The sequence below is a fragment of the Lutjanus erythropterus genome, chromosome 21 (genome assembly GCF_056507025.1).
Source record: "Lutjanus erythropterus isolate fLutEry1 chromosome 21, fLutEry1.hap2, whole genome shotgun sequence".
Taxonomy (NCBI): Eukaryota; Metazoa; Chordata; class Actinopteri; order Lutjaniformes; family Lutjanidae; genus Lutjanus; species Lutjanus erythropterus.
In genome coordinates, this window is record NC_139337.1 from 12429678 (window position 1) to 12448649 (window position 18972).

The 18972-nt window shown below is 41.3% G+C and overlaps 2 protein-coding genes across 4 annotated transcripts in view; both read left to right on the forward strand.

The window, feature by feature from the left end:
- Positions 1-18972, forward strand: part of LOC146307383 (uncharacterized) — a 60127-nt gene that overhangs the window by 21956 nt on the left and 19199 nt on the right. Inside the window, exons 7-8 of one of the 3 annotated variants that reach the window (XM_084746877.1) lie at positions 734-880; positions 3741-3875. In XM_084746877.1, the coding sequence (XP_084603003.1) occupies positions 734-841 (108 nt within the window). In that variant the 3' untranslated portion in view covers positions 842-880; positions 3741-3875. Of the gene's footprint in view, positions 1-733; positions 2045-3740; positions 3876-18972 lie in introns of those variants that run through there. The other 2 variants (XM_084746876.1, XM_084746875.1) reach the window with 2 other exon arrangements.
- bmp6 (bone morphogenetic protein 6) overlaps positions 5319-18972 on the forward strand; it is a 57249-nt gene continuing 43595 nt past the window's right edge. Inside the window, exon 1 of the mRNA XM_084746873.1 lies at positions 5319-6237. Coding sequence (XP_084602999.1) covers positions 5829-6237 — 409 coding nt within the window. The 5' untranslated portion in view covers positions 5319-5828. The remainder of the gene's footprint in view (positions 6238-18972) is intronic.

Below are 18972 nucleotides of genomic sequence, written 5' to 3' on the forward strand. Positions count from 1 at the left end.
TATTCACTTTTAAACAACCACCGTTGCTGAACAAAATTTATCTGACATGACTAAGGCAGAAATCATGTTCACAGACAAGGTAATGTATTAAAGTTTTACGCAGGCAGGTCAGTCTAGTACTGGAACTCTTGTTACGAAGCTGCACTCTTGTAACACACGCAGAATGTGTCTTGGTATTGTCTTGCTGAAATAAGCAGGGGCGTCCCTGAAACTGCCGTTATCTGAATGACATCATACGTTGCTCCAAAACCTATATGTGCCTTTCATTATTAATGGGACCTTCACAAATGTAGAAATTACCCATGATGCCATGGGCACAAACACAACTTTGAACTTGCACTGGTAGCACTCTGGATGGCCCAGAGGACTCACTGTCCATGATTTCCAGAAACAATCTGAAATTTAGACTAGTCAGACAACAGCACACTTTTCCACTTTGTGTCAGTGCATCTAAGATGAGCTCAGGCCCAGAGAAGTCTGTAGCAACAACTGTCTTGTCTTTGTACAGATTTCAACAGTCAAAGGATTTGCTAATCATTGCATTCCATTTTTATTTGCATTTTACAAATGTCACCAACTTTTTTTGGGGATTGGGGTTTTTAGCTTTAAACAGTGACCATCCAACACTTAATGACATTTGCCTTTTCTAATTTCCACCAGGTTGAGTTCATGAACTAAACAATTTCTGATGCACAGAAAGTCATTTTTAATCAATCTGTTATACTCTGTCCAGGCCATGCAGTATGAGATCGACCACGGAGTTCCTGTCATCCTGTCAGAAGCTGTTGCTGGAGCAACCAGGTTCACAACTGGAGCAGGAAGAGGAGGAAAATTCTCCTAGGATTTAACTTGCAGAGGCCTCGTAAATTGTGATTTTCAGGTGATCTAACACATCTTGCTGCACAACTCTGCCCCTTCAACAATACTGAAGAAACACAGTCAAGTGCTGTTTTCTGACTGTATGCTGTATCTGGTTGATTTTGTGTTCAGATAATGCCAGTTCATTGCCTAGACAGCCATATTGATTACCGAGCTAAGCATCACTTCCACTTTCAGAAGTAGATACTAGTGACTAGCTACTGTGTGAAATACAAAAACTAAGCAGACTTTTTTTTTAAATAATGCAAGCACAAAGCCTTTATTCTACAATAAAGTTCTATTTGTATATATAAGTTGTTGTATTTTTAGGTTTGAGTATTGTTATTTAGGTTTATATAGGAGAAATAACTTTTAAAATACCAGAAAGTTGAGACGAAACAAAAAGTTAATCTAACGTATTTTTTAAGTCACGATTTGCAATTGTTCTCCAGCACCCACCCTATTTTCCTCCCAACTTTCAGTCCCAGAGCTCCACATTTCATGCAGCAGCGTGTTCGCAGCTGTTTTCAAATGAGGGCCATTTGCATGCTGAAGGATGGGAGGGAATGGAGTTTCACATCAAGTATAGACTGGGGCTTTAACTTTCATTTTCTTGATGCAAAACACACACAGAGCTTTATCTGACATCACCAAAAATAGGTTTAACCCAAGCTGATTAAGCCAAGCAAAATTATGAAGTATAGATGCACCTCTTGTTTAAAGAAATCATCTTGCACCATTATTTTTTTTAAGCAAATCATTTACGAGAGTCACTGAGAGATTTTTATGTGCTGGCTGATGCACAGCTATAGGAAGGCTGTGACCACAAAACTAATCCAACACAAAAGACTATGAAGGCATCAAAAGCACAAAACCTGCAGCAGCTCGCCATTCTTCCTTTGATTTGAAAAACTCTTGATTACTGGGATAAGAGATGTGATCGTGTATGTGTCTGAGTGTGACGAAGTAACCATAGCAATATACTGTAATTATTGCAGAAGATTCAGCCCTTTTCGTCAGTTCTGTGCCAGGTGTAAGCATTCCTATGGTTTTGGAGTCAACTTCCCCTTAATTTTGCGTGCTGGAGTGTTGGTGTGTCACACACAGCGCACATACAAGATAGTCTCAGTGTGAACTCTTTCCTGACCTTTTAATGCTCTTTAATAAAAATGTCCCACAGAAAGATTGAAGATGAGCTGAAACCAAGTGTATGTGTGTATGGTGTGTCTGTGTGTGCATGTGTGTGTGAGTAAAAGAGATAGATACAGACAGACAAAGACCTCATTAGGTCTAGGAGGTGTCCTGTCTAGACAGTGTGATGACAGGACACAGAACCTCTGTTTAATGTTTCCTCCTCCTCCCTCTGCTCCCAATTCACCCAGCATACACACACACACACATCACCTGCTCTGCCTCCGGGGATGCACACACACACTCGTACGCACATGGATGCTTAATGTCAAGCAAAATGTTAAGGACATTTAGAAGTATTTAAGTGCTTTTTTTTTTTTTTTTTTTAAAGCCCACTGCGTGCAGCTCGTTTATCACTGGATTGTTGTGATAGGACTGGAAAGCACCAAGGAAGAAGAAGAAGCTGTGACTGTTTTTGTGCTGTGTGTTTGATATGACACATACCCAAAGTTAATGGACCATGAAGTGTTTAGAACATGGATTCCTTTAGCTGACTCGTACGTGGCAGTCAAAGTCACTCATCTCCTTTCAAAAGGATTATTTCCCTGTTTGTATGTTCAGAGTCAACAAAGCATCTTGAGGAAACTCACCATTCACTGGATCAGTGCCAGTGAAAGATTTCTTTTTTTGATATTCAAACTCAGTTTATCCTCTGAGTCTGTGTTATAAATCAGGAATTTAAGTAAATGGAACTTAAAGTCCAAGAAAAACTAGAAAAAAGCTGATGAATGACATCCTTGAGAGCACTGGTTTTCTGTCAGCCCAGTATGGTGTCTTCAGCTCACTGTTCTGTTATTTTAAAGCCTGACCTGTGGGTTTTCTCTGTAACACATGCACACAGGCACATAGGTACACATAAATAATAACAAGTCTTTGCACATTATGTTTATATTGTAATGATGATTTCTGCTCTGTAGACAGGAAAAACATTTTGAAATCTAAAATTCTCCTCTAATCTTTGACAAAATTTTTCCTTGCAGAACACAGAAATTGCTGGTTTACATCTGTCATGATTGGTTAGTTTGTTTTTTGTTAATGCGTGACTGTGGTGAATCTGAACTAACCAAAGTCACACATTACACAACCAAACTAACAGATGGAGGCAGCAGTAGATTGGAAACTCATTTTCTGTGATATAAAATCGTTGATTTTGACTACGGAGTCTGGTTGGTTTGGAGAGTGGTATATGGCTCATAAAACGGCATTTCTCTGTCTGAAGAGTGATATCTGATGGCAATGTAGAGCAGTGAAAATAATAAATATAAATATAGCATTGATTTTTTTTCAGGTGGGTAAAATTCATTTGCGACTGACCCTGTCCACGTACGTTCAGTACTTTGCTTTATTTCCTACACCGAGACTCTACTGTAGGTAATACACAGACTATGGATAGGACCTCATACAACCACACTTCAAAAAATCAGAACTGTCCCTTTAATAACAGTCTACAGAAGTTGTAGTGGGCGGGTGGTGACATGAAAAAACACCAGCATGGTTCTTTAAAATAACTTGATAGCTGATCTTTCTCACTTTAGCTGTATTGACATGAGATGTTGTATGTAGTCTTGAAAGGTACCCAGCAGTGTGTGTGTGTGTGTGTGTGTGTGTGTGTGTGTGTGTGTGTGTGTGTGTGTGTGTGTGTGTGTGTGTGTGTGTGTGTGTGTGTGTGTGTTTGGTGGTGGTATGTGCAGCTTTGATGCTGGTTCTCACTCTTCACATGCAGATAAGATTAGGGCCTTGGCAGCAGCAGTAGCAGAGACACAGAGATATGGACACCTTCAGGCCTTATCACCAGGACCATCACAGTCTGAAGGGACCCTGAAGACATAACACAGGTTAGGGTGAAAGGAATGATGGGAGGAAGAGAATGAAATACGAATTTTAAAGAATTCCTTTTCTGTTCACATAGAGGTTTCTGCGACATATTCAGCTGTGCTCTGCTGTCATTTAACAACTGGCTAGAACTGCAGTGATCAGTCAATTACTCAGTTAGTTGTCAACTATTAAATTAATTGCCAACTATTTTCCTAATTAATCACTTTGAGTTTTTCTTAAGGACATAAAAAAAGGGCATTACCTTGGGCTTTGGCAACAGCGCCATTTTCACCTTTTTCTGACATTTTCTGGAACAAATAATCAGTTAATATGAGAGAATTATAGACAATCGATACGTTTTACTATGTGTTCACATTCAACAAAAGTGAACGTATAGCTCGATTATGCAGCTGGATTTAAATATTTTAAATGTTTTACAGTATTTTCTGTGAAGGAGATCAGATCAGTTCTCCTCTGTACGTGCTGTGCGTCACTGCTTGCTGTTTCCCACTCCATCGTCAGGGGTCGTGCCTCAACTGGGCAACATTTATTCTGCATGAGCGGAGTGGACACACACACACACACACACACACACACACACACACTTCTTGATTCTGCACATGTAAAAATGTAACCCATGCTTCATCATAGAAGATTTGACAGTTTAATTGAAGAGCGCCCTTTTTCAGATTCGAGGACTAAATTCATTTCAAAAAGCGCAACTATCCAAACCCTGTGAAATACAAATACATTTTGAGAACATGCGCCTACAGTAGAAAACTAAAAGGCAGCTGCCCTGAACAGGGAGTAATAATATTTTGTATATATAGTATATATATAAACCTGGGCTTATGATGACAGGATTTCTGCAGGCCCTTAAGAAGTCTAACATCCAGTCATTGAATTTTAGGCATTAAATTGTCTCAAAATTGGCATTATCATTACGTTTATTAAGTTGGATTTAATTTCAATCTCGCTTTTAAATGTGTTTTTTTTTGGGAAAATAAAATTAAACGACTACTAAACGACACTACACAACACAATAGCCGCTAATACGAACTGCATATGCTTTTTTGTATGCGTAATATCTCTGAATTTGCATTCATAGCGGTCTTAAAAGGTCTTTAAAGGTCTTGAATTAAACTTTATGAGACGTAAGAATCCCCTGGATGAAATAATTGTATCACAGAGGCTGTAACAAGGACATTATGATCAATATAAATGCAAAGTAGACTAACTTTTAAAGAGAATAGACAGGCTGTTATGTGTACTGCAACGCACGAAATATGGAAATATGATGTTAGAGTTGTCCTTGTAGCTTGAAGAGCTCCACCTCTGGCTGAGTGTGCACGGAGTGGGCGGTTTCTGAACACGCACACACAGATACAGAGAGAAAGACGCACACACACACACGTACACACGCACACGCACGCATATTATGGACTGCAACCTGCGGATTCTTGTTAGACTCACACACAGCCTGTAGGAGTAGTGACCGTCACTGAGAGCACTTCAGCTGTTAAAGGGCGGCTTTTGTCAGTGCGTAACGTTAGAAAATCTTATATTTTGATATCCGCTTCAGTAAAATGGCTTCTTTCAGAGTAGTTGTGATTGTTTTATTGGTGAATTTCGTATCAAACTGCGTCTTTTGACCGACTTACCAGAGCGCTCAGAATAAAGTTTCACATGGTGCACTTTATCCTGAAGCAGCACAGCGCGCTACGGGGATCAGAAATGAAAGCAGGGCCGACTCTATTCTGCGCATTTCTCTTTAGAAAGTATTTCAAATGGCTTGATACACGAGTCTGTTCTCGCTTCTGATCTGCGGCTGCTACAGATAACAGCGCGCTCGTCTCGGACGGACTTTGGTTACCATTACGCACATTTTCACACTTGGATAGCCGACTGAAGCTCCCAGCAAGACAAAACTTGGGACTCCGGAGAGCAACAGCGGGACAAACACCATGACCAGCTGCTGGCTTGCCTTGGTCGGATTGTGGTGGAGCGCTCATTACTGCATGTTCCTGGTGGCGGGGAGTAACTATTCACTGGATGGAAACAACGACGTGCACCCGGGTTTCATCCACCGGCGGCTGCGGACGCACGAGAAGAGGGAGATGCAGAAGGAGATCCTGTCCATCCTCGGACTGCCGCACAGACCGAGACCGCATCTGTCGCACGGAAAGTACAACTCCGCTCCGCTTTTCATGTTGGACTTGTACAACACCATATCCAGCGAGGAGAAAAGCCAAGTGGAAGGCATGCTGGACCGGTATCAGAGCATGCGGACGACCCAGAGTCCTCCTCTGGCCACATATCAAGAGACTGCCTTTCTAAATGACGCAGATATGGTGATGAGCTTCGTTAATCTAGGTAAGTCCGTTTAAATTATTTTATTCGTTTGTGTGCGTAATTGCGCTTTGGTGCGAGTTTTATGTTGGAACGGTGAATCAAGTGGAAAATCTCACTTTGCCAGACTGAATTGAGGGTGAACAGGTGTTTGACACAGGCATGGAAGTGGAGAGTCGCTGGGAAGGGAATCTTAATTTCTGGAGATATGATTTGTAAAAACTAAGTATGAATTAGGCCTGTCACTCATCTTACGATTCTTTTTTGTTGTTTATTACATTGGGCTTTTGTTTACGACACCTGAAGCTCAAAGTTGACCCAGACTTTAATTTACCACTCCATCTCTGAACACAAGACCCAACAGATGTACCATTACGCACGTTTGGTCATGGGTCATGAACTATCTCATTGTGTGAACCACACTCATAACTCTCTCATGTCCTTGGTGGTCAGAAAAGCTGATGAGGTATGTATTGTTTCCGCGTAATTTATCGTCCTCTCTCCGAGTAGACTGGTCCTCCTCCGCTCATTTATAGGACCGAAATTCTGTGGTCAGTCATGCTGTGCAATCTACTCCGTGATTTATGTCTTAGCGGGAAAAATAGACCTTGTATCCTCAGCAAACCATCAACCACCACCGCTGGTATTTGTATATAAAGGGGCTATTCCTGCCGTTGACCTCCAGCGCAAAGAGTTGTGGTTTCTGTGCGTAAATTGCGTCGCATTGTTTGTGTTACCAAAGCAGATTTGTCTTTAATTAGCTGCTGTGACGATAAAGAGGGACACTTTAATCATAACGAGTTTGGAACATAAAAGCTAAAGGGCCTTCCTTCCATTAGCAGCTCCAGTGTTTACTGGGAGACTCTAAACAGAGCGCCTGAAGATAAACAGAGTCAGACGGCTGGTGGACAAGGAGGCTTAAAATCCAGATTGATTGTCATTCTCCTTGGGAACTGAGGGCATTGTCATGATCCGGCCATGAGAACACTGCTGAAGAATGTAGTCTCGTGTTTTTTCTCTCTTGAAACAGGAAGTCCTTCAAATATTTAATCCCTCACCTTTATAAACCATTTCATAGTCACCCAGTGCCACACATGAAGAAGAAAATTAGGTTGGAGTTAGAAAAAGCAAATGTTTCTCTACTTATTGGTCCTGTGAGGATTAGTGTTGCAACATGTAGTGATGAAAACCAGATATTCAGACAGAAGGAGGCCGTCGTTTTGGTATCAAATATCGAAGCCCCTCTGTTGGCTTCTGTGTGGGAGCACGATGGTGGCGGCGTGTTGTTTGTGTGTCTGTGGTTTTGATATCCTTGTGCTGTGTAAGTTAGGGTTCGTACTCCTGTGTTGTTGCACATCTGGCTCTCCACTTTGATTAATCGCGTCCTGTGCATCTTTTGACGATTCCCTCAGATTTCTGCGGTGACCGGGGGATTAGGTTGCCATCTCCTCCAGCCGTACACAGAGTCCTAACCGCCCTGGAGGAGGGACGGCTTCCTCCCTGAATGTGATTGTAATTAATGTTGGACAGGCCAAGGCTTTCCATCTGCTTTGCAAATAAGGCCTTGCACGACTACCGTGTGTCATCGCTGTCCGATTGGTTTTTAATGTGTCTCTTGCTCGATTGGAGTGGTTTTGTGCAGTGACGTAGAAAGCTATAGTAGAATGAGGCCTGAAACTCTTCTGGGTGGTCCCTCTTGTTTCAAAAATCTGGATATCACGTGTGGCCAAAGTAAAACTACAAATTAGAATCAAGATAAATGAAAGGAAGAAAAGGGAAGAGGCCAAACAATCTGTCTGAAACGATTTGGAAAATATGGAGCAGGGCTAACAGACAGAGCATGAGGAAGACTGATTCATTGTAAGGCATCTTCCCTGCTTAATCTGTGTTTGTGAAATCAAAGCAATGAAGAACGCAGTGGCTCCGTTTACACTGATGATCTGATTTAAAACTGGATTCACCTTTTTACATTAACAAATCCTCCCTGGGTGTAGATGTAAGAATCTCAGACTTTAAAGTGACCCATAGCAAATAAAAAGATGACAGTGATTTAAGCTTCGGCACGAACTGATGTCTTTCACAGCCAGCTGCGGCAGTAGCACAGATAGAGAGCTCATTTTCTGAGGGTATTCTCTCGGGGCTCGGGTAGATTTAAGAGCCCCTGCGTTACATCCAGTCTCAAGTGCGCTCTCTGCGAACCATATGCCTCCCCCCACCCCAAGGTATGATTCATGTAGACCTCTTGTTCAGTCATCCATTCTCCTTAGCTTTCATCACTTGTTCAGAATGACCCATTGAAGAAAAAAAAAGCAGAGCAAGTGGTGGAAAACTTCAAATTGGGGGGGACCAGAAGCATATTTTCCAGCTCCTTTTTCATCTTCATTCCTAGAATAGCACGTTCATCACTGTTTGCCTTGCGGACGTCCTGCTTTCCACTGAGGTTTAGTGAAGTGACACTGTGTGCTGAATGACTCATGCTGTGTGACACGCTGCAGCTCAGAACATGTCCAAATGCCCAGTAGGGTCCTCGGGTAATGGTAACAGTCACAGTTAAAGGTTCCCTCTGGAGTTTTAGACCTCAGTTAGAGCCACGAGTTGTTTATGACTGGGTCCTCATTTTGTTTTGTCTCATGCACACACACAGGTCATAGATTTTTTTTCTTTGTTGCTTAAACACGCTGACAATTAGTAGTTTATATTATTTAATGTAGGGCTGTGTGAGGTACTTATCTATAGTCAGTGTATTAACTACAGTAGAATCTGGTCGGCCATGCCCCCAGTTGGGAGGACCGTCACTTTATTTAGATATATTTTCACCACTTTATTTTGCCGTCAGACAGCCTTTTTCTGACTCAAATTGTGGTCACAGAAGCCAAAAATCGCTCTCTCCAAACCAACCAAACTCTATAGGCAAAATCAATAATTTTAGGAGCTGTTGTTTTACTGCTGCCCCGATCTGTTGTGTGGCTTTGGTGTTTAAAAGAACAGTTCTCATTAGCCAAAGTCACAGAGTGCAAACAAATTAACTGATTGAGGCAGCGGTAGACCAGCAACTCCTGTGTTCTTCGAAGTTAAAGCCCTGTTTTCGTCTATGGCGTTTAGTTTGTTTGGATAAAGTGATAATTGGCTTCTATAACAGTGAAGCTGAAGTAAAGGGTGCAAATGTAGAGGTGAAAATATTATAAATGTTGCACATATTTAAACTGAATTTTTTTTTAGGTGGCTAAAGTAACTCCCATATTGGTGCCTGTCTGTGCTTCTCCTAACTGGGGGTGTGCTGACCAGCATCTATTGTTGGTGATGCACTGACTGACTGACTGACTGATAAGTATTTCTATACAATCTTATATTAAACAGATACAGAAATGTACTTAGTATGTACTTAATACTATATGTGCAGAAAATCAATAAAGGGGCTCTGAGAAGGCTTTGTGTGTGATTCTATGTACAATTGCGTCTTCTTTCATATTTATATTTTAGGAGAACTCCAGTGGAGTACACGTTTAGTGGAAAAAGGATGACCTACCCTTTTCAGGTGCTTGTCTCTGGTCACAGACCTTCTATAATTCCCCTCATAAGGTGAGTGGGGACATACTGACCAATATTGGTAAGGTGCATCCCAGTGGAAAACAAATACACCAGGTTAATGCTCACTCCATTAATGAGGGGTGACACATTGCTGAACAAATATCCGCAGACACCCTGAGGGGCTATAATAGCCAGGAGGGGAAACTTTGCTATTCCTATCAGGCTTTGCTTTTGTGGTTGAGCTGTTACCTTGTGGTTGTGGTGAGTCAGGGATGCACAGAAATGGCTTTGGTTTCATGGGTCACAGAACAGGAACTCCAAATGTTGTTCCTGTGTCACCTGCATTTAACTGTGATGAGCCTGCTTCGCCCATTGCTCTCCTGTGCAAGCCAGACAGACAGGTGTGGAGGCCTCTCTAAGCTTGGTTTGGCTCTGAGCACAGCCCAAAGCTTCCATTGCTTGTTTGCACTCCCATCCTCTGCTGTTTGTCTGCTGGGTCTTACCAGAGGGAAGGTCCCATAATAATCCAGGAAAATCCATCCAAGGCTTTAGAGTCGATCTTGTTCTACTTTTTCTAGTTTTAAATGCAGGTGAGCTTGACCCCGCCCTCCTTTTTATTGGCAGACTGTTTTCTTTTCGAAGGCCCCGTATATCAAGTGTCTCATCACTGGCTAAAATTTAGATGTGTTTAGCCGCTAATTAGATGTGCTAATTTAGATGTGTTTTAGCTGCTACTTTTTTGTTTACATTTACGCTGCATAGTGTATATTTGTCTTGTTTTTTTTCCAGCTACTAGCTAAAATTAAGGCCTTTTTACATTGATGTGTGGTAACTTCCAGTCTGCTGCTTCCAGTCATTTCAGTGAGAGGAAGCAGTTTCACCTGCATCGGTAAGGTTAAGAAGCGGTTTCTGCTCAAGTGAACATGCACAATTTTTTCTCTGCCGCTCAGAGTTCACTGTGCTGAACTTCTGGCGGTTGCTGCCTGGCATTGACCAATCAAATAGAAGAGGGTGGGCATGGCGGGTCAGAAAGAAGGAAACATGGACGAGCTGGTAATGCTGGTGTCTGAGTACCAGAAGCTGTATACCATGGCACAAGCCATGCACTAGGAAAAAGAATACATTCAACTTGTGGAACCAATGATTGAAGCCTTCTTTCTAGGGGAATTATTCACACAACAGAGCCATGTTTTCCCCCCACTTACGTTATTGTACACGTCATCGCAGCCTTGGACCACAGCAACCGCAGCCACTTTAAAGAATGCTTTGCTTTTCATGGGAACACTCTCGCCTGTTGTCAGGTTGGTAACTGCACAGCAATGTGAAACTCCTTTAGGTTCAGTTGCAGTTTATTCAACTAACTATGACTATAACTTGACAAAAGACAAAAGTTGCTTGTTTTAACAGCCTCGCACATTATTTCCCCACCCATAGAAGTCATTCAGTGATTGGACTGATTAAGGATCAGAATGGTTTATATGTGACTGTGAGAATGGAAGTCAATTTCACTGTCATTGCAAGTTCATTTCAGTTCATCATCATATAAGGCTGTTAATCATATTTTGTAGACAGCTGTCTCACTTGGCTTTGTCAATATCAGATAGCTATCCAGTTTGTCGAAGACGCATAATGTGTCTGCATGTAAATGTAGTCAAAGTTATTGTGACCCATTTGAAGGCTGTTCCAATGTCTGGAAAGTTGAATCACACATGCGTCCTGTAGCTCAAATGTTAATAAATGTTATGCTTTCATGCACTTGTCTGTCATCATGACTGTCCTCCTTTTCTTTTTCTTCACTCTCCTCTCTGTCTCTGCACACCCCATTGCCTGGCTATACTTGAGCTGTCACTAGACCTCTTACCTAAGTCATCAGCCAAGCTTTCTACCAGCCTACCTCCCACACTTTAAAGGCAAACAAGCCAGAAGCTTTAAGAAGTGGGTTTTCAAGAGATTAGCTGGGTCCAGACAGTCCTGGGCTTATTCTGAAATGAACTGCCCTTATTAAATGGCTGTTTTCCTTGTCTTATGATGCCTGGCTGCATTTCACAGTGCCAAAGCCCAGGTAAGCCACTTCCTTTGCAGTGAAACGTGTCCCAAAGCCCCAGCATGATCAAATAATTAGCTGGCTTCGATCAAAGAGTCAATTGTTTGATGCAGAAGGGAGCTTTGGAAAATTTTCACTAAACCGTCTTGAAACACTTCCTGCAAAGCCTCAGAGACCAGAACAGAACACAAGACCACCCGTCACTTCACCTCAACTTTGAGCATACCGTAAACAGTATTAGCCCGAAGTTAAGCGAGGAATTCAAGATATGCTGCAGCGGAATAAAGGATTTTTTTTGAGACATAAACTTGGCAGTTTCAACCCTCCTGCAATGGTGAGAAAAATTACATTAACAAATTACAAACCTCTGTGTTTGTTTTCATCTGTTTACAGTATCAGATATTTCACTGCCGCTACAAGTTCACTTAAACTTGCAGTGATGTTCAAGAACGGCCCAAGATATACAAATAATTCTGCTTATTGAGTTACAGTGTTTTAAAGTGCTTCCTTTTCTCATGTTTGGATTGTATTGGTTGTCAAGCTCTCTGGCAAAACACACAGCTGCCTCAAGAAACAAACAGGGTTGATGGGGGAAACATGTCCGGTTGACCGGATTATGTCTTTTCCAGTCCAGCTTCACGTCTGTCATAAAAGACGAAGTGTTACAGGACAACTCTATTGTCCGTGTTTACTACAGGCCATACAGTGTGCATGACTGTCTGCACACGCACACAGTTGTTTGACCCTAAGGTCGGCAGATAACCATTTGTAAGAGAGCATTCCATTTACACTTGAAGTCATCTCTGTCACACACAACTGCTCTTAACACCCTTCCACCCCCACGCCCACCCACCCTGATGATATCTCACCCTCTCACGCCATAAGTCTCCATCTTGACGAGATGGCAGCAGAGATGGGAGCTAAGTAGAGAGATTACACCTCTCGCCTTGTTTTCTCTCTCAGTCCTCTCAGTCTCCCGTCCGGTTTCATGTCTTCATTGGACATTCCAGTTCAGAGTGATAGCGCCGTGGGATGGAGGAGTGTGACAAGATAAGGAGCTGAAGTGAGGCACACTCGCGGCTGGTAACGATCTATCGAACGGAGCCGATAACCCTGGCGGAACATCTGATTAGGGCCCGTTGCTCCCATTTATCACCTCTGGGTGCAGGCATGGAGGAATTTGCACTGTTTGTTCTGCCATGCTTCACTGTCCTCTCACACATCTGTTGTTTTCTCCATATCGGTTTGCCTTTATGTGTCTTTTTCTCTTCTTCTTTGCCGTGCGGGAAATTATTGCTTAATTTGTTTGATTTTAGCCTGGAAAAAAACTCAGAACTAGTCTTGACCACATGGTGTGCAACAAGAAGAAGCTGATCAGAAACACGTTGATATGATGGCCTCCTTCAAGAACTCATAAACAGACAGCACATGATCTATTAGGCTATTGGCTTTGTATTAAACATATTGATTGTAGTGTGGGTTTCACTGGAGAGTCTGGTGGTCCAAATGTGGTTTTAAATGCTTTTCCAGCCACAAATGAAAAAAAAATCTAGCATGAAAAGGCACCATTTGAAGATACTGAAGTCAAAATTATTCACATGTATCTTTTCAGTGTGTTCTTGTTGTATTGCTTGGACAGCCTTTTGTAAACTTGCATTTGTAGTTTTGCATATTTAGTGATTGTTGTAACGCTTGTATCAGCTTGAGTGTGTGAGTACGTGCTTGAAACGAAGATAGCCAAAGACTGTGCAGGGTGTATTTTTACTCCTGCATTGCTCTTTCCTGCTAAAAGCACCATAAAGCTGTCAGCCTTTGTCTAGTGTTTAACTGTCTATGAGGAGGCCAAGCAGAGGAGATCATTAACCTGGAATTAGAGAGTGTGCGCTTGTGCGAGGTTGTGTTTGTATATACAACATTTGTATATGTGAAAGAGAGAAGCAAGGATGCAAACAAATGTGTCTCTTTGTTTTGATTCTTGCATTTCCCTGCGTTTCTGTGTTTCTGACTACAAATAAAACCATTCTGTTTAAAGTTAAAAACACCTGCTGGCTGTGTTTGAGTTTAGGTAGATTTGATGAGGGCTTTTTGGCATATCCAGAATACCCAGATTGATTTTATAAAGTATGGATAGCAAAAAACACATGAAATGCAATTTTAGCGAGTTAGATTCAAGCCACATTTAGTGGTGGTTTGAACTGTGATTCAAATGGGATTTTGATGCATTGGCTCTGGCCGTTAAAATCGATTTCAAAGCTTTTGCCTCACTTGCAACACAACACACGATGATGTCAAATCCAGAGAGACGGGAAGTACATTAGTGTGGCTATGCCAAAATCAATGCTGCTACTAGAAAAGCAGTATGTAGGACAACATCACTAGGTGCATCACCAGCGTACAAACTTACTGACATCTATGTTATTACCAAACAATAAAGGATAAACCCATGCAGATAGTTTGATGATGTCTGGACACACAAATCTGATCTGATCACTTGCAAATATCAGTACTGACAGTCTGTCTAGGTGATATAATTTGAGAAATAAACCTGATTAGCCTGCAGTCTGAACAAAGCCTTAGATTTGTGACATAATAGCTCACACATGTGTTTGTTATAGTAACTTACCACCCTGTTACTACGCTGTTAGAGCAAACAAATTTAAATATTTATCATGATGAACAGCTTAAGGAAATACTGATAAGGGTGGATAAATAAATAAATTTAGTTTTTATTAAATACAAAGTAGTATCATGGTGGGTATCTCCAGTATCAAATTATCAGTATTTTCAATTAATAAAAATGAAATATAATATGGAGTAGGTTAAAAACACATAGAATCTCACCACATAATACTTCTGATAATCACTCAAAAGACACTGTTGTGTGGAAATTTGTTGCCTCCTCAATATGTGTTCCCCCTTACCTTACTCTGATATGCCTAACCATATCCAACCCCTCAACCATGTAGGGCAATGTTGTGATAAACACTATCTGATGGATCACTTTCCAGTTTCTCAGAGGTACAGCCATGCTCTGTGAAGAAATGATCAACAACACTTTGGGAATAAGAGAGAAGAAAGAAGCATATTCACAAAAGAAGTACACTGAAATCATCACAATTTTACATCGACTTTGGGAACGGGCATAACCTATTGTAATGGCGTGCAGTGCAAAATAACAGTTTTGCACAAATAAGTAACTACAGCAGGGGTTTACGTCAGGGTGGAGGGTGTGGTAACATGAGAAGGAAAAAATGGGAAAAATCGTGCCTGGTGGCAGACAGATTTGCATAGTGAAAGTGAGGCTTATAGTGAAAGCGAGGGAAGTGAGTTGCAGTTTCCTTGGGCCTTCATGTAAAACAGTTTGGGAACCACTGCTTTACCGCACTTTAATCCCTTAAACAGGACCACTTAGCACTTCCCTTTCCGACCATTTTTTCTCTGGTTTCTAGGTATTTGCTTTACTACTGGCTCCATATTGTTGTTTCAGGAGCTGAGGAGGAATATTTTGCTGTGATTCTGAATTTACGAAAATTGAATTTGATCAAATTAGGCACATTTTGCCTCCTCAAAGGACCTGTTCATTGACCTGCCTAAATCTGTATGATGATACATCAAAGTATGGACCCTAACTTTTTCAGTAGACACTAGTTGGTATGTCTTTGGAATTTGTGGTCCACTTCTGTGTTAAAAAAAGGTTGTGAACCTGTGAACCGCTGAACTCTGAAGTCGGCGTGCTCTTGTGTGCCCAGTAAACTCCATCCATTATCATAATGATCCCGTCGTTTGCTCTGCCGGAGAGGCTTGTTCTGGTAATGGAGATGACCGCGGCCAGCAGGAATGGCATAAATGTCACGGTAAACATTCCTGCTGTCACATTCTTCTGTGAAGCCACCGGGAAACCTGCAGGGATTTATTTCTAGTACATAAAAAAGCAGAGGAAGACAGAGAAAGGAGGGAAGAAAGGAAAGAAAAAAGGCACACCCAGAGGATGCTTGAGGGCTGAGAAACTCTGGGACAGATGAAAGGTGATTTAAAGCCTTTGGTGACCTTGACGGAGCAGAGGAAGGCGAGTGTGAGTGTGTGTTTGTTCTGGGAGCTGCATATACACATTTATGTGTACACAAATGTCTGTGTGTTTATATGAGTACGACTTGAAGATATTTTATGGTCAGAACAAGTAGAAACATGATGGAAAGTCCTTTTTTTAGCCATTCTAGTGGCATGTCAGTCAGTCTGTCCAAACTGGAAAAATATACATCTTTTTCAGACTACTTCAGATTGATTGCCATGAAGTTTTATACAGACATTCATTGTTCCCAGAGGATGAATTCTATTGACTTTGGTGGTCCACTGACTTTTCCTCTCGTGCCACCATGAGGTTGAAAAATTCACTATTTAATTAAATGTCTACTATTTGATGGCTCTAGCCCTCATGATCAGTTGTAGTAACTGTGATGATTTCATCTACCAACAATATCCAATCAGCCACAACACTACTTTGTGCTAATTAGCAAATGTTAACATGCTAACACACTAAAGTAAGATGGAAAACATGGTAAACATTATACTTGCATAATATCAGCTTGTTAGCATTGTCATGTTAGCATGTGTATTGTTGTTATATTGTTTCCAACTCTTGTAATTTACTTTTGTTGATGAACCCACTTTCCCATGGCCAGCTTGTCTTCATTTATGTAGTGATTTCTTCCATTTTTCAAAATGTCTTGCGGCAATCTTCTGCACAGATGTGAACCTGCTGTATTGAGTTGGATGTTTTAATGTTAGTTTGAAAAAGAGAGCAAGCTTATTTTCGGTGGGTGTCAAATCTGTGGCCACACTGCGCTCTGGTTCTGTTTTTTCTTTATTACCTCCACCAAGTAGGTTATGTTTTTGGTTTGGTTTGTTCGCTTGTCTGATTGTCAGCAGGATTATGGAAAAAGTATTTGCCCAACTTTCATGAAGAGATAGAGATAGAACCCATTAAATTTTAGAAACAATCTGGATCACAGGGTGTATATACAAATTATTTCACACTATCTTGATTACGATTATAAGACTGTCAATTGTAAGACTGATGACAAAATGAACTGAATTTGTTGCAAATTCATGCATGTGCAAACAATAATAAAACACAATGGACCCCAAAACTTAAGGTGGAGCAACAATAGCTGTTTACGTGACAGTGACAAGTGTGTTAGGGCGGAGTTTTCCTCAAAGGTCAGGGTCAAGGGTTAGGGAATGAATGTAGTCACTCACTCACACAAAGTCTTTACAAGTACACAAATACAGACATGTGTGACTTGGCTTGTGTGTGTGGGTCTGCACTGATAGTTGAAGTGTATTTGAATGTACTTGTTAGCCAACAACAGCTCAGTTGGTAGAGTGTGGGCACCACGTATTGAGGCTGTCAGTCCTCTGCAGCGGCTGCTGGTTCGATTCTGGCCTGTAGCCTGTTTGCTGCGTGTCGTCCCCTCTCTCTCTGCCCTCTTTCCTGTCATATCTTCAGCTGTCCCATCACAATTTAGACAAAAAAAATCTTAAGTACGCCCACCTCGTTATACAAGATGTCTTCATCAAATACTGGTGTCACGGAGAAAGCTGCACCCCTCGGCCTCTCGTATGTTCCCAGGCTGGTCATCTCTCTAAAGAGGACGTGCCTGAAACAACAACTGTGGGTCCGCAGCGAGAAAAAGGCCCCATGTGAGCGCAGATGCTCCTGACCCTCCCGAGCAAGTAGCCTCCCTTTCAACCGCGCTGCCGCTGACAAATTTACGAGCCCTAGGCTGACCCGCGGGTTGACTTTCCAAACATGATACTGACAGGAAAACAGTCGGAGACGGGAGAGATGGAGGGAGGCAGCGAGGAAGAGAGAGATGAGAAAAAGAGGAGTAAGAGAAGTGATATATATTGTGTTTTTATGAGTGAATAATAAGCGTGTAATCTTAAAATCATAAAACGAGATGCTATCAAATGTGGTTTCATCACTTTTTCTCATAATTTTTCTTTCTTGCTCCACTTCTTTTGACTTCCTTTTAGACTCAGAGCAAGTGCAGAATATTTGGCTGTAACAGATTGTATTCAGATTTGTATGGTTTCCATTCTGCTTTCCTAATTCAATACATCATTCTTTATTAAGAAAAAGTAGTGGAAGAAAGAGAGGTGAGGCCTCTAACCACAGGCATCGTCAGAGAAAGTAAAGTAGATTGACTGACGAAATTACAAGTATGATAGAGTGCTAAAAGATAAAGGAACTGCAAATACAGAAAATCAAGCCAAAGGACAGTCAGGTGAGAAAGAAATACGATGAAAAAAGATAAAAAAACGTCTTTCGTATGTCAGTGGGTACAGCAGCACACAAATATGTCCAGAGGTTAGGAGTTTGAGTCTCAATGAGGCCACTCATAAGAAAAATGTATCCACTCCCAGTGCCGTGAGGCTTTCTGGATTAAAGGATCTTATCACTAAGGATGTGCAGGGGAAACTCTGCCCAGTCCTTCCTCCTGTATGGACACTTTCCACACCTCCAAGCAGTCAGTCTCCTGGTTACCTTATCTTACTGGGTGTTTAAAGGTCCAGTATGAATCCTTGTCTAAGAGGAAGTCACATTTTTAGCTATGTACATCTACAGCATGTTTCTCATCAGTATTTTTTTTCACATACTGCACAATATTGTCAGTATGTTCAGAGCAGTACACACATATTGTATATACTGTCTAAGATTAACGGTAGTCCAACTGGTATTGTGTTCACTCTCTGAGACATGTAACTCTGACAGTCATCTAATGAGCAAGAAAATGTAGTGATTACTTTTAAAATAACATTTGATTTTGTAGACAGTGGTTCAGAATGTCTATATGGGATAATACTATTGTAGTCACCAAGTGAATTTCTGAGATCAAAGAACATCACTACAAAGAAGTGAGACAGGGCAAAAAATACTAGCAGTCAGTTGAACAGGATGGATATAAACTCCCACATTACCCAAATTTACTTGGAAGGTAAAACAGTTTCTGTCGGTCTTTGAAAAGTCTTAAAAATCTAAAACATAAAATCTAAATTTTAGGCAATAAAGTGTAAATAATTTCATAAATACAATTTTGACGGGTCTTAAAACATTTTTTTCTGTTCAATAGGAAATCGTCATCAGTATTTTGGATGCGCTCACTTTCGGTTTAACCTCCCAATAA